General features: G+C 40.9%; 1 protein-coding gene across 2 annotated transcripts in view; it reads left to right on the top strand.

The window, feature by feature from the left end:
- The window catches only part of POLDIP3 (DNA polymerase delta interacting protein 3), a 38,116-nt gene that overhangs the window by 3,361 nt on the left and 20,778 nt on the right, over positions 1–13,977 (top strand). For both annotated transcript variants that reach the window (XM_077169067.1, XM_077169066.1), the window contains exons 2-3: positions 10,121–10,508; positions 11,257–11,343. In XM_077169067.1, the coding sequence (XP_077025182.1) occupies positions 10,121–10,508; positions 11,257–11,343 (475 nt within the window). The remainder of the gene's footprint in view (positions 1–10,120; positions 10,509–11,256; positions 11,344–13,977) is intronic.

Genomic DNA, 13,977 nt, shown 5'->3' with positions numbered 1-13,977 from the left:
TTGCTCATGACCCCTGGCTGGGTCTCCCTTGGACATCAGTGAACACCAACTGCAAAGTGGGCCTGCGACCTTTCCCCCATCGTGGATTCTTCTTTTGGGAGAGAATTAGTCAGGGCATTTCCCTCCCCCCCCCCATTAAGTGTTGATTTGATTACTTAAACTCTCAGGGAAGAGCAGGCTGTCCACTGCCTCCACTTGGTTAGATGAAGGTGGCAGCTTAGTGGGAAGGTGGGGTTGCCTGCCACAGACCTTTGGTAGACTGGTGTTCAGCAGCTTTGGGTCAGGTGCCCCATCTGGGGAGTCCCTGCATCTTGGAGGGGGTGGTGGTATATATTTATAATTCTGGTTGAGTCCTGGTAAGTCAGTGGTTATTTCCTTGTTGAAATAAGATAAAGGAAATGAAGGGAAATGAGTTGAGTTACATAACTTGCAGGGGAAGAGTTAGGTTTTAAAATGAAACATCTGCCCAAGACTCTCAGTGGATAATAAGGGAATAGTGTCTTGGTTTTCTTTGTGTTCTAGCACCTAAAGTGCCTAATTCAGAGTAGACCCTCAGTAATAGTTTGAACTAAACTGTGTTTTCTCCCTATAAAAATCCCTGCCCCCAACATATTCTAACTCAATCCTGATAGATTCCATGAACCCCCAAGGATTAAAGTCTATTTTAGAATAATCCAGGGCCCCTCTCCCTGGGCCCAAAACCATTGGACTGGGCATCATCAAGAGCTGTCTGCTGCCCTGGCCTCCACAGACAGAGCCAAGAGGGGGAGGTTTTCCCTGCCCCTGACAGACCTTCATATGTGCGCCAGGCTCCAGGTAGGGGCCTGGGTGGGGAGAGCTCAGGGTCCTGAAGGTGTTTGCCCCTCACCCATCTGTAGCACTGAGTCAGAGGACATGCAGCCCTCTCCCCAGGCCCCCAAGGAGTGCCTTAGGAAATCCTGGAAGCAGTTGCAGAATTGCACTGTTTAGGGTGTGATGGAGGTGGGGCAGCTAAGAGACTAACTCCAAACCTCCTCCCCCTCCGAACATTTACAGAGGCCAGAAGTAAAGAATGTATGTATGGAACATTGCATAGTCCCTGCTGTGGGAGGTGAGGCTGGAGGCAGAAGATGGGGTCAGAAGGGAGGCTGCTCTGAAGGGCTGTACTTTGTCTGGGAACTTTGCACAGTGCCTGGGGCTGGAGGGCAGCATAGTCGACTCTGTGGTTTAGAGCCCTACCCCCAGCAGGAGTGTTTATTTGAAAGATTCCCGATGACTAATGCCTGCCTTATAAGCAGTACTCTGCCTGCTGGGATGAATAGCTATCTTTTCATGCAAGAAGAGATGCAGTGATTAGCCCAAGCCTTCACACTGAAGTCCCCCTAAAGCCTTCACGAAAGGAGTGGAAAGAACTGGTGTTACCAGGGGAACTGGGTGCATAGAACTGAGGCGAGCTGCTTACCCTCGATGCTCCTGTGCCCACCATTGCCATCACTATCTTCCCCCAGGCCACTTATCCTATTCACGTGGATAACAACGCCCAGTACAAGGTAGCTCAGTCCCCACGCAAGTGCACTTTGGCCATCCTTGGCATGTGCACTTACCCTCTGGTCTCTGGATAGTCCTTCTGTGTCCTTGGGTGTGACTGGAGTCCAAAGATTTTACTGGTGCTTTAACTCTAACCTTCATGTTTGTAGCTTTCTGATCTTTTGGTAATCTCTTTGAACCTTAGTTTCCTCATTTATAAAATGTGGACTGTAACCTAACTCACAGGGTTATTGTGAGGTTTAAATAAGATGGATGTCCAAGTTTATTGAACTTAGCACTTTATATAAGTCTTTCAGAATCCCTAATGGCTAATTAATTGCCTCTTTTGTGGTGGTGACAGACATTGCTTGTCAAGCATTGCACTCTTCTGGGGACTCTGGAAATTTCTTCCGAATTTTCATCTCCACACTTGAAGTAGCCATTACTGATTATCAGAGCAGGAATATGAATAAATCAAGAGTGCAGAGGCCTGTGATATACTCTTCTTTATGTGAAGGTTAATGGTCATACAGAATTGGAGATAATCAGGAAACTTTTCTGAAACTTTTCTATATTCTCTGTTCAAGGATATGGCGCTTATTTTCAAGAATCTCATTATCCCTTTAGTACTCTAAATAGTTTTTTTGTTGGTTATCGTCTTTTCTCCCTGCTTGACTATAATGTTTTATGCTCAGTGGTGAAATTATTTAACTTAACCTCTTGAAAGCATAATCAGTGCTGTGGGGTTTTTTTGGCCCAATTCTGTGATATTGTAGAATCATAGAGTATCGTATGAGGTTGTTCCACCCTCTCAGTTATAAATCTGAGAACCTGTTTAGTAATGAAGGGTACCGTGGTGATGGGAGGAGATGGAATTTGGAAAAGACAGAAGATAGGAAATTTTTGGGAATGTTTCCTTCTGTAAATCAGGTTTATATTGAGGTGTGTGACTCCCACTGTGTGATGAACATTGGACTCAGTGAAGTCTTCCAGTTTGTTTTTGTAGTTTACACAGACTGGTTCCATTTGTACTATTCTCTTAGGTGCATACCAGCTGCTCTCTCTGCCAGAAGGCCTTTCCTGGTGCTCCTGCAGGAGATCACGCTCTCATCCTCCTCTGAGCTAGCGAGATCCTTGTGGGTCCTACTCAGAGAGTCAGGGCCAGGGTGGGAGCTTTGCCCCGGCTGTGTGGGTGCCCCCCTCTGAGCTGGGAGGGGTGTATTGAGGCCAGGATCCTAGCAGAGCCAGATAGGCATTGTCTTGGTAGAGGCCATCCTCTGTCTGAGCTGCCTTTCCAAGACTGCTGCTGCTTCTCCCTGTCCTCCCCTCCTTGGAGGCCTCCCCAAGAGGAAACATAGTCACAGTAGCAGAACTTCCCCAGGCAGGGTGCTCCTCCTGCAGTGGATGTTGGAGGTTTATGGTGGCTGGAGTGGAGAAGCCTGGGAGGGGGAGCATGGGGGTGAGGTAGGAGAAGCCATCAGACCCGAGGAAGGGCCTCAAGGACTGTACTTGAAAGAGTCGTCTGTTTACTCTCAAAACAACAGAGGAATCCTGAAAAGAGAGAAGAGGGGCCCATTCAATGAAGTTTCATTTAATTCATCTCAATTTTAATGGTTTCTGAATTTGAGCATTGTTGTTGAAGGGTGACTTTAGTTTTCTTTCCTACAAGTCTTTATACTTCAGTTATTAGTCTTCTAACTCTTAGTCAGACCCACATGTTGGCCTTCTTGGTTCCAGCTCCATTCCGAGGCATTTACCTGCAAAATGCATGTTAAGAATGTCTGCCCCACAGGATACTGAAGAGCTCATTGTGAGAATATATGTTGAAGAGCTTTGGAAACTGACATTGCTATTTAGATTTGTAGGGTTATGATATTTGGGAGATCTGCGTATTTTTTTTTTTTTTATTAATTAAAAAAAGAATTAACAAAACAATTAGAAATCATTCCAATCTACATGTACAATCAGTAATTCTTAATAACATCACATAGTTGCATATTCATCATTTCTTAGTACATTTGCATCGATTTAGAAAAAGAAATAAAAAGACAACAGAATAAGAATTAAAACAATAATAGAAAGAAAAAAAGACAAAAAAAACAAAAACAAAAAACCTATACCTCACATGCAGCTTCATTCAGTGTTTTAACATAATTGCATTACAATTGGGTAGTATTGTGCTGTCCATTTCTGAGTTTTTATATCCAGTCCCGTTGTACAGTCTGTATCCCTTCATCTCCAATTATCCCTTCTCTCTCTTTTTTTTTTAAATTAACGGAAAAAAAGAAATTAACCCAACATTTAGAGATCATACCATTCTACACATGCAATCATTAATTCTTAACATCATCACATAGATGCATGATCATCATTTCTTAGTACATTTGCATTGGTTTAGAAGAACTAGCAACATAACCGAAAAAGATATAGAATGTTAATATAGAGAAAAAAATAAAAGTAATAATAGTAAAATCAAAACAAAACAAAACAAAACAAAACAAAAACCTATAGCTCAGATGCAGCTTCATTCAGTGTTTTAACATGATTACTTTACAATTAGGTATTATTGTGCTGTCCATTTTTGAGTTTTTGTATCTAGTCCTGTTGCACAGTCTGTATCCCTTCAGCTTCAATTACCCATTGTCTTACCCTGTTTCTAACTCCTGCTGAACTCTGTTACCAATGACATATTTCAAGTTTATTCTCGAATGTCCGTTCACATCAGTGGGACCATACAGTATTTGTCCTTTAGTTTTTGGCTGGATTCACTCAGCATAATATTCTCTAGGTCCATCCATGTTATTACATGGTTCATAAGTTTATCTTGTCTTAAAGCTGCATAATATTCCATCGTATGTATATACCACAGTTTGTTTAGCCACTCTTCTGTTGATGGAGATTTTGGCTGTTTCCATCTCTTTGCAATTGTAAATAATGCTGCTATAAACATTGGTGTGCAAATGTCCGTTTGTGTCTTTGCCCTTAAGTCCTTTGAGTAGATACCTAGCAATGGTATTGCTGGGTCGTATGGCAATTCTATATTCAGCTTTTTGAGGAACCGCCAAACTGCCTTCCACAGTGGTTGCACCCTTTGACATTCCCACCAACAGTGGATAAGTGTGCCTCTTTCTCCGCATCCTCTCCAGCACTTGTCATTTTCTGTTTTGTTGATAATGGCCATTCTGGTGGGTGTGAGATGATATCTCATTGTGGTTTTGATTTGCATTTCTCTAATGGCCAGGGACATTGAGCATCTCTTCATGTGCCTCTTGGCCATCCGTATTTCCTCTTCTGAGAGGTGTCTGTTCAAGTCTTTTTCCCATTTTGTAATTGGGTTGGCTGTCTTTTTGTTGTTGAGATGAACAATCTCTTTATAAATTCTGGATACTAGACCTTTATCTGATATATCATTTCCTAATATTGTCTCCCATTGTGAAGGCTGTCTTTCTACTTTCTTGATGAAGTTCTTTGATGCACAAAAGTGTTTAATTTTGAGGAGTTCCCATTTATTTATTTCCTTCTTCAGTGCTCTTGCTTTAGGTTTAAGGTCCATAAAACCGCCTCCAGTTGTAAGATCCATAAGATATCTCCCAACATTTTCCTCTAACTGTTTTATGGTCTTAGACCTAATGTTTAGATCTTTGATCCATTTTGAGTTAACTTTTGTATAGGGTGTGAGAGATGGGTCTTCTTTCATTCTTTTGCATATGGATATCCAGTTCTCTAGGCACCATTTATTGAAGAGACTGCTCTGTCCCAGGTGAGTTGGCTTGACTGCCTTATCAAAGATCAAATGTCCATAGATGAGAGGGTCTATATCTGAGCACTCTATTCGATTCCATTGGTCGATATATCTATCTTTATGCCAATACCATGCTGTTTTGACCACTGTGGCTTCATAATATGCCTTAAAGTCAGACAGCGCGAGACCTCCAGCTTCGTTTTTTTTCCTCAAGATGTTTTTAGCAATTCGGGGCACCCTGCCCTTCCAGATAAATTTGCTTATTGGTTTTTCTATTTCTGAAAAATAAGTTGTTGGGATTTTGATTGGTATTGCATTGAATCTGTAAATCAATTTAGGTAGGATTGACATCTTAACTATATTTAGTCTTCCAATCCATGAACACGGTATGCCCTTCCATCTATTTAGGTCTTCTGTGATTTCTTTTAGCAGTTTTTTGTAGTTTTCTTTATATAGGTTTTTTGTCTCTTTAGTTAAATTTATTCCTAGGTATTTTATTCTTTTAGTTGCAATTGTAAATGGGATTCGTTTCTTGATTTCCCCCTCAGCTTGTTCATTACTAGTGTATAGAAATGCTACAGATTTTTGAATGTTGATCTTGTAACCTGCTACTTTGCTGTACTCATTTATTAGCTCTAGTAGTTTTGTTGTGGATTTTTCCGGGTTTTCGACGTATAGTATCATATCGTCTGCAAACAGTGATAGTTTTACTTCTTCCTTTCCAATTTTGATGCCTTGTATTTCTTTTTCTTGTCCAATTGCTCTGGCTAGAACCTCCAACACAATGTTGAATAATAGTGGTAATAGTGGACATCCTTGTCTTGTTCCTGATCTTAGGGGGAAAGTTTTCAATTTTTCCCCATTGAGGATGATATTAGCTGTGGGTTTTTCATATATTCCCTCTATCATTTTAAGGAAGTTCCCTTGTATTCCTATCTTTTGAAGTGTTTTCAGCAGGAAAGGATGTTGAATCTTGTCGAATGCCTTCTCTGCATCAATTGAGATGATCATGTGATTTTTCTGCTTTGATTTGTTGATATGGTGTATTACATTAATTGATTTTCTTATGTTGAACCATCCTTGCATACCTGGGATGAATCCTACTTGGTCATGATGTATAATTCTTTTAATGTGTTGTTGGATACGATTTGCTAGAATTTTATTGAGGATTTTTGCATCTGTATTCATTAGAGAGATTGGTCTGTAGTTTTCTTTTTTTGTAATATCTTTGCCTGGTTTTGGTATGAGGGTGATGTTGGCTTCATAGAATGAATTAGGTAGTTTTCCCTCCACTTCGATTTTTTTGAAGAGTTTGAAGAGAATTGGTACTAATTCTTTCTGGAACGTTTGGTAGAATTCACATGTGAAGCCATCTGGTCCTGGACTTTTCTTTTTAGGAAGCTTTTGAATGACTAATTCAATTTCTTTACTTGTGATTGGTTTGTTGAGGTCATCTATGTCTTCTTGAGTCAAAGTTGGTTGTTCATGTCTTTCCAGGAACCCGTCCATTTCCTCTAAATTGTTGTATTTATTAGCGTAAAGTTGTTCATAGTATCCTGTTATTACCTCCTTTATTTCTGTGAGGTCAGTAGTTATGTCTCCTCTTCCATTTCTGATCTTATTTATTTGCATCCTCTCTCTTCTTCTTTTTGTCAATCTTGCTAAGGGCCCATCAATCTTATTGATTTTCTCATAGAACCAACTTCTGGCCTTATTGATTTTCTCTATTGTTTTCATGTTTTCAATTTCATTTATTTGTGCTCTAATCTTTGTTATTTCTTTCCTTTTGCTTGCTTTGGGGTTAGCTTGCTGTTCTTTCTCCAGTTCTTCCAAATGGATAGTTAATTCCTGAATTTTTGCCTTTTCTTCTTTTCTGATATAGGCATTTAGAGCAATAAATTTCCCTCTTAGCACTGCCTTTGCTGCGTCCCATAAGTTTTGATATGTTGTGTTTTCATTTTCATTCGCCTCGAGGTATTTGCTAATTTCTCTTGCAATTTCTTCTTTGACCCAGTCGTTGTTTAGGAGTGTGTTGTTGAGCCTCCACGTATTTGTGAATTTTCTGGCACTCTGCCTATTATTGATTTCCAACATCATTCCTTTATGGTCCGAGAAAGTGTTGTGTAAGATTTCAATCTTTTTAAATTTGTTAAGACTTGCTTTGTGACCCAGCATATGGTCTATCTTTGAGAATGATCCATGAGCACTTGAGAAAAAGGTGTATCCTGCTGTTGTGGGATGTAATGTCCTATAAATGTCTATTAAGTCTAGTTCATTTATGGTAATATTCAGATTCTCTATTTCTTTGTTGATCCTCTGTCTAGATGTTCTGTCCCTTGATGAGAGTGGTGAGTTGAAGTCTCCAACTATTATGGTATATGAGTCTATTTCCCTTTTCAGTGTTTGCAGTATATTCCTCACGTATTTTGGGGCATTCTGATTCGGTGCGTAAATATTTATGATTGTTATGTCTTCTTGTTTAATTGTTCCTTTTATTAGTATATAGTGTCCTTCTTTGTCTCTTAACTGTTTTACATTTGAAGTCTAATTTGTTGGATATTAGTATAGCCACTCCTGCTCTTTTCTGGTTGTTATTTGCATGAAATATCTTTTCCCAACCTTTCACTTTCAACCTATGTTTATCTTTGGGTCTAAGATGTGTTTCCTGTAGACAGCATATAGAAGGATCCTGTTTTTTAATCCATTCTGCCAATCTATGTCTTTTGATTGGGGAATTCAGTCCATTGACATTTAGTGTTATTACTGTTTGGATAATATTTTCCTCTAACATTTTGCCTTTTGTATTATATATATCATATCTGATTTTCCTTCTTTCTACACTCTTTTCCATATTTCTCTCTTCTGTCTTTTTGTATCTGACTCTAGTGCTCCCTTTAGTATTTCTTGCAGAGCTGGTCTCTTGGTCACAAATTCTTTCAGTGACTTTTTGTCTGAGAATGTTTTAATTTCTCCCTCATTTTTGAAGGATAATTTTGCTGGATATAGGAGTCTTGGTTGGCAGTTTTTCTCTTTTAGTATTTTAAATATATCATCCCACTGTCTTCTAGCTTCCATGGTTTCTGCTGAGAAATCTACACAAAGTCTTATTGGGTTTCCCTTGTATGTAATGGATTGTTTTTCTCTTGCTGCTTTCAAGATCTTCTCTTTCTCTTTGACCTCTGACATTCTAACTAGTAAGTGTCTTGGAGAACGCCTATTTGGGTCTAATCTCTTTGGGGTGCGCTGCACTTCTTGGATCTGTAATTTTAGGTCTTTCATAAGAGTTGGGAAATTTTCAGTGATAATTTCTTCCATTAGTTTTTCTCCTCCTTTTCCCTTCTCTTCTCCTTCTGGGACACCCACAACACGTATATTTGTGCGGTTCATATTGTCCTTGAGTTCCCTGATACCCTGTTCAAATTTTTCCATTCTTTTCCCTATAGTTTCTGTTTCTTTTTGGAATTCAGATGTTCCATCCTCCAAATCACTAATTCTATCTTCTGTCTCTTTAAATCTATCATTGTAGCTATCCATTATTTTTTCCTATGTTTGCTACTTTATCCTTCACTTCCATAAGTTCTGCGATTTGTTTTTTCAGTTTTTCTATTTCTTCTTTATGTTCAGCCCATGTCCTCTTCATGTCCTCCCTCAATTTATCGATTTCATTTTTGAAGAGGTTTTCCATTTCTGTTCGTATATTCAGCATTAGTTGTCTCAGCTCTTGTGTCTCATTTGAGCTATTGGTTTGTTCCTTTGACTGAGCCATATTCTCAATCTTTTGAGCGTGGACAGTTATCTTCTGCTGCTGGCGTCTGGGCATTTATTCCGATTTCTCTTGGTGTTGGACCCAGCAAGGTTGTAATATTTTTCTGTGAAATCTCTGGGTTCTGTTTTTCTTATCCTGCCCAGTAGGTGGCGCTCGTGGCACACGTTTGTCTGCGGGTCCCACCAGTAAAAGGTGCTGTGGGACCTTAAACTTTGGAAAACTCTCGCCGTCCTGGGGGTTCGCTAGCCGAAGCGGCTTGAGCCGGCCCGGGGTCTGAACGCAGGGAGGGTTGCTGGTCGCCGCAGCCAGGGAAAGAGCCCGTCCGAATTTCCTAGTCAGCCCTGGGCAACAAGCGTGGCGGGAGGGCGCCAGCGGCAGCGGCCCGCCCGAGAGAGTGCACGTTCCCCGGGAGTCACGGGGTCACCGTTCTCCGCGGCCTGGGGGTTTCCGATCCAATTCTCTCAGTTGGTCCGGGGGCTGCGCGTGGTGTGGGCGCCAGTCGCCTTGGTTTCAGGGGACCACCTCTCCAATTCTCCCAGCCGGCCCGGGAAGGGGGAAGGGAGTAACTCCGGCCGCTTGCCACCCCGCCCGGTAAGGCCCGCGCGCCTCGGCGATCTCACCCGAGCTGCTTCTCTCAGCCAGCCAGCCATTCCAGGATGGGGTACGCTGTCTTTTTTATCTCTGTTGTGGCTTTGGGCGCTTTCTGTATCGTTTCTACTCCCCTAGTAGGTGTCCTGGAGAAGAAACTAAGATCCGCGCGTCTTACTAAGCCGCCATCTTCCAGGAAGTCTCGAGATCTGCGTATTTTATATGACTGACATGGTTTGGAGATTATTGCAAAATGATGTCTCAAAACCCTTCTTGGAGCAAAACAGACTTAACTAGTGATGGAATTCACCAAGCCCTCCTTCCAAATTCAGTTTACAAAGTTATAAAGCCTTTACTTTATATAGGCTTAATTATTTACCCAGACACTGAGTAACTCAGATTTTTTTGGGTCCTGGTTTCTCCAGGATCTCCTCTTTTTCAGGTACTACCACAGCTCTACTTCCATGGACAACTGTTGATAATCCAGATCTGCTTAATATTACAGTTTTTATTTTCAGGCTCAATACCAGACCAGGATTTGGAGGTGTGCGATCTCGTGTTGGGATCCAGTCTAGTCTTCTTAGCCAACCAGCCCGCACAGCCACCTTCCAACAGAGATTTGATGCCCGGCAGAAGATTGGCCTCTCTGATGCCCGGCTCAAGCTGGGAGTCAAGGATGCCCGGGAGAAGCTTTTGCAGAAAGATGCCCGGTTTCGGATCAAAGGGAAAGTACAGGATGCCAGAGAGATGCTGAACTCCCGCAAGCAGCAGAGCACAGTGCCCCAGAAGCCCCGTCAGGTGGCGGATGCCCGGGAGAAGATCAGCTTGAAGCGGAGCTCTCCTACCTTTGTGAGCCCACCCATAGGGACAGTGACCCCTGCTCTAAAGCTCACCAAAACCATCCAGGTAGGTTGTGGCTCTATTCTTAAATTCTCAGAAAGCCAGGGAATGGGCATAGAGGTGAGCAGGAAACCTGAATGTTTGGGCAAAAATGACAGTCGCCCACATGTTTGTATAGCATTCTGCTGCTTACAGATGCTTTCTATATGAGGAAGGCAAGTTGTTGTCTCAGTTTTGTCTCTGTGAAAAGAAACTGGAGGTCCAGAGAAATAAAGGGAATTTCCCAAGTGAGATGGTGGTGGAGGGAAGAGGGGAAAGGGCTAAGCATCTGTGAACATGGGCTATCGGCAGGCACTCTGCACATAGTACCTTCTTTATCCTCACTACACCCCTAGGATTATCACCCTAGTTTTGTATGAAAAAAAAGCACTTGAGTTTTAGAGATGTTAAATGTTGTGCCCAAAGTTGCACAGGTAGTCGGTAAGAGGGCTGGGATGGGAGCCTAGTCAGATCTTATGGCCTCCTCACCCAGTGCCCTGGCTACCCTACCCAGCCACTGCCCCAGAGGGAGAGAGAGCAATACTCCACATCAGCCCACATAACAGTGACAGCAGGTTTGTTGAGCCCTCCACATGCATTATCACTTAGTCCCTGGGGTGATGGTTCTTCCTCTCACTTTCCTGCTTGGATAGGTAAGGCACTCGATAATGCATTTACCAAAGCCCACTAGGTGCTCGCCACATTTCAAGTTTACTGTGCTCATAAAGAACACAGGTGGACCTGGTGGGATGAATTCTGACCACTGTGTTTCTAGGTTCCACAGCAAAAGGCCATGGTCCCACTTCATGCCCATCCTGCTGGAATGAGGATCAACGTTGTCAATAATCACCAGGCCAAGCAGGTAGGGTGCGTGCGTGCATACTGGGCCTGTGGGGGTAGATTGACTGAGGCCTGGCCTAAGATTCCCAGTTGGAAGTGTTGGAGGAGGAGTTAAATTTGGCTTTTGGTAATTTATGGGTTTTAAGAAAAAACATAACGGGGAGAGAAAAGTGATATGGGGTGGAAAGGCATAGTGAAATTCTTTGTTAATTTTTCATTATAAAAAGTGTGTAGTGTGTGTTCTTAATATAGAAAATTTGCAAAGCAGTGAAAGGTTAAGAAAAAGAAAAAGTCACTCATGTTCCATTCTCTAAGGCCAACTACTGTTGAAATTTGGCCATAGTTCCTTTCTGGCTTTTTTTTTTGGAGGTGGGTGGTCATTATTTATTTAATATATATTTGTAATTGTGTTTTTAACCCAATTTTCTGGCATTCTTTTTTCGCTTTATAATCTGTGGTATTTCATAATTACTGCAAATAACTTTTTTTTTGGTATGCCATATGGTGAGGGTCACGTTTCATTCTTTTTCCATGTGACTATGCCATTATTGCAACACCATTTGTTGAATTTTTGGAGAGGTGAAGGGGGAAGTGCATGGGCCGGGAATCAAACCCAAGTCTCCTACATGAGAGGCAAGAATTTGTAAATAACTTTTTTTTTTTATTAATTAAAGAAAAAAAGAAATTAACGCAACATTTAGAAATCATTCCATTCTACATGTGCAATCAGTAATTCTTAACATCATCACATAGATGCATGATCATCATTTCTTAGTACATTTGCATCGATTTAGGAAAAGAACTAGCAAAACAACAGAAAAAGATATAGAATGTTGATATAGAGAAAAAAAATAAAAATAATAATAACAGTAAAAAAAAAAGGAAAGGAAAAAGAAAAAAAAGACAGACAAAAAAAAAAAACCTATAGCTCAGATGCAGCTTCATTCAGTGTTTTAACATGATTACTTTACAATTAGGTATTATTGTGCTGTCCATTTTTGAGTTTTTGTATCTAGTCCTGTTGCACAGTCTGTATCCCTTCAGCTCCAATTACCCATTATCTTACCCTGTTTCTAACTCCTGCTGGACTCTGTTACCAATGACATATTCCAAGTTTATTCTCAAATGTCGGTTCACATCAGTGGGACCATACAGTATTTGTCCTTTAGTTTTTGGCTAGACTCACTCAGCATAATGTTCTCTAGGTCCATCCATGTTATTACATGCTTCATAAGTTTATTCTGTCTTAAAGCTGCATAATATTCCATCGTATGTATAAACCACAGTTTGTTTAGCCACTCATCTGTTGATGGACATTTTGGCTGTTTCCATCTCTTTGCAATTGTAAATAATGCTGCTATAAACACTGGTGTGCAAATGTCCGTCTGTGTCTTTGCCCTTAAGTCCTTTGAGTAGATACCTAGCAATGGTATTGCTGGGTCGTATGGCAATTCTATATTCAGCTTTTTGAGGAACCGCCAAACTGCCTTCCACAGTGGTTGCACCCTTTGACATTCCCACCAACAGTGGATAAGTGTGCCTCTTTCTCCGCATCCTCTCCAGCACTTGTCATTTTCTGTTTTGTTGATAATGGCCATTCTGGTGGGTGTGAGATGATATCTCATTGTGGTTTTGATTTGCATTTCTCTAATGGCCAGGGACATTGAGCATCTCTTCATGTGTCTCTTGGCCATCCATATTTCCTCTTCTGGTAGGTGTCTGTTCAAGTCTTTTTCCCATTTTGTAATTGGATTGTCTGTCTTTTTGTTGTTGAGTTGGACAATCTCTTTGTAAATTCTGGATATTAGACCTTTATCTGATATGTCATTTCCAAATATTGTCTCTCATTGTGTAGGCTGTCTTTCTACTTTCTTGATGAAGTTCTTTGATGCACAAAAGTGTTTAATTTTGAGGAACTCCCATTTATTTATTTCTTTCTTCAGTGCTCTTGCTTTAGGTTTAAGGTCCATAAAACCACCTCCAATTGTAAGTTTCATAAGATATCTCCCTACATTTTCCTCTAATGGTCTTAGACCTAATGTTTAGATCTTTGATCCATTTTGAGTTAACTTTTGTATAGAGTGTGAGATACGGGTCTTCTTTCATTCTTCTGCATATGGATATCCAGTTCTCTAGGCACCATTTATTGAAGAGACTGTTCTGTCCCAGGTGAGTTGGCTTGACTGCCTTATCAAAGATCAAATGTCCATAGATGAGAGGGTCTATATCTGAGCACTCTATTCGATTCCATTGGTCGATATATCTATCTTTATGCCAATACCATGCTGTTTTGACCACTGTGGCTTCATAATATGCCTTAAAGTCAGACAGCGCGAGACCTCCAGCTTCGTTTTTTTCCCTCAAGATGTGTTTAGCAATTCGGGGCACCCTGCCCTTCCAGATAAATTTGCTTATTGGTTTTTCTATTTCTGAAAAATAAGTTGTTGGGATTTTGATTGGTATTGCATTGAATCTGTAAATCAATTTAGGCAGGATTGACATCTTAACTATATTTAGTCTTCCAATCCATGAACACGGTATGCTCTTCCATCTATTTAGGTCTTCTGTGATTTCTTTTAACAGTTTTTTGTAGTTTTCTTTATATAGGTTTTTTGTCTCTTTAGTTAAATTTATTCCTAGGTATTTTATTCTTTTA

Source organism: Tamandua tetradactyla, chromosome 7 (assembly GCF_023851605.1).
Source record: "Tamandua tetradactyla isolate mTamTet1 chromosome 7, mTamTet1.pri, whole genome shotgun sequence".
NCBI classification, from domain to species: domain Eukaryota; kingdom Metazoa; phylum Chordata; class Mammalia; order Pilosa; family Myrmecophagidae; genus Tamandua; species Tamandua tetradactyla.
The sequence above is the reverse complement of the archived record's forward strand: the minus strand, read 5'-3'. Positions and strand labels throughout refer to the sequence as shown.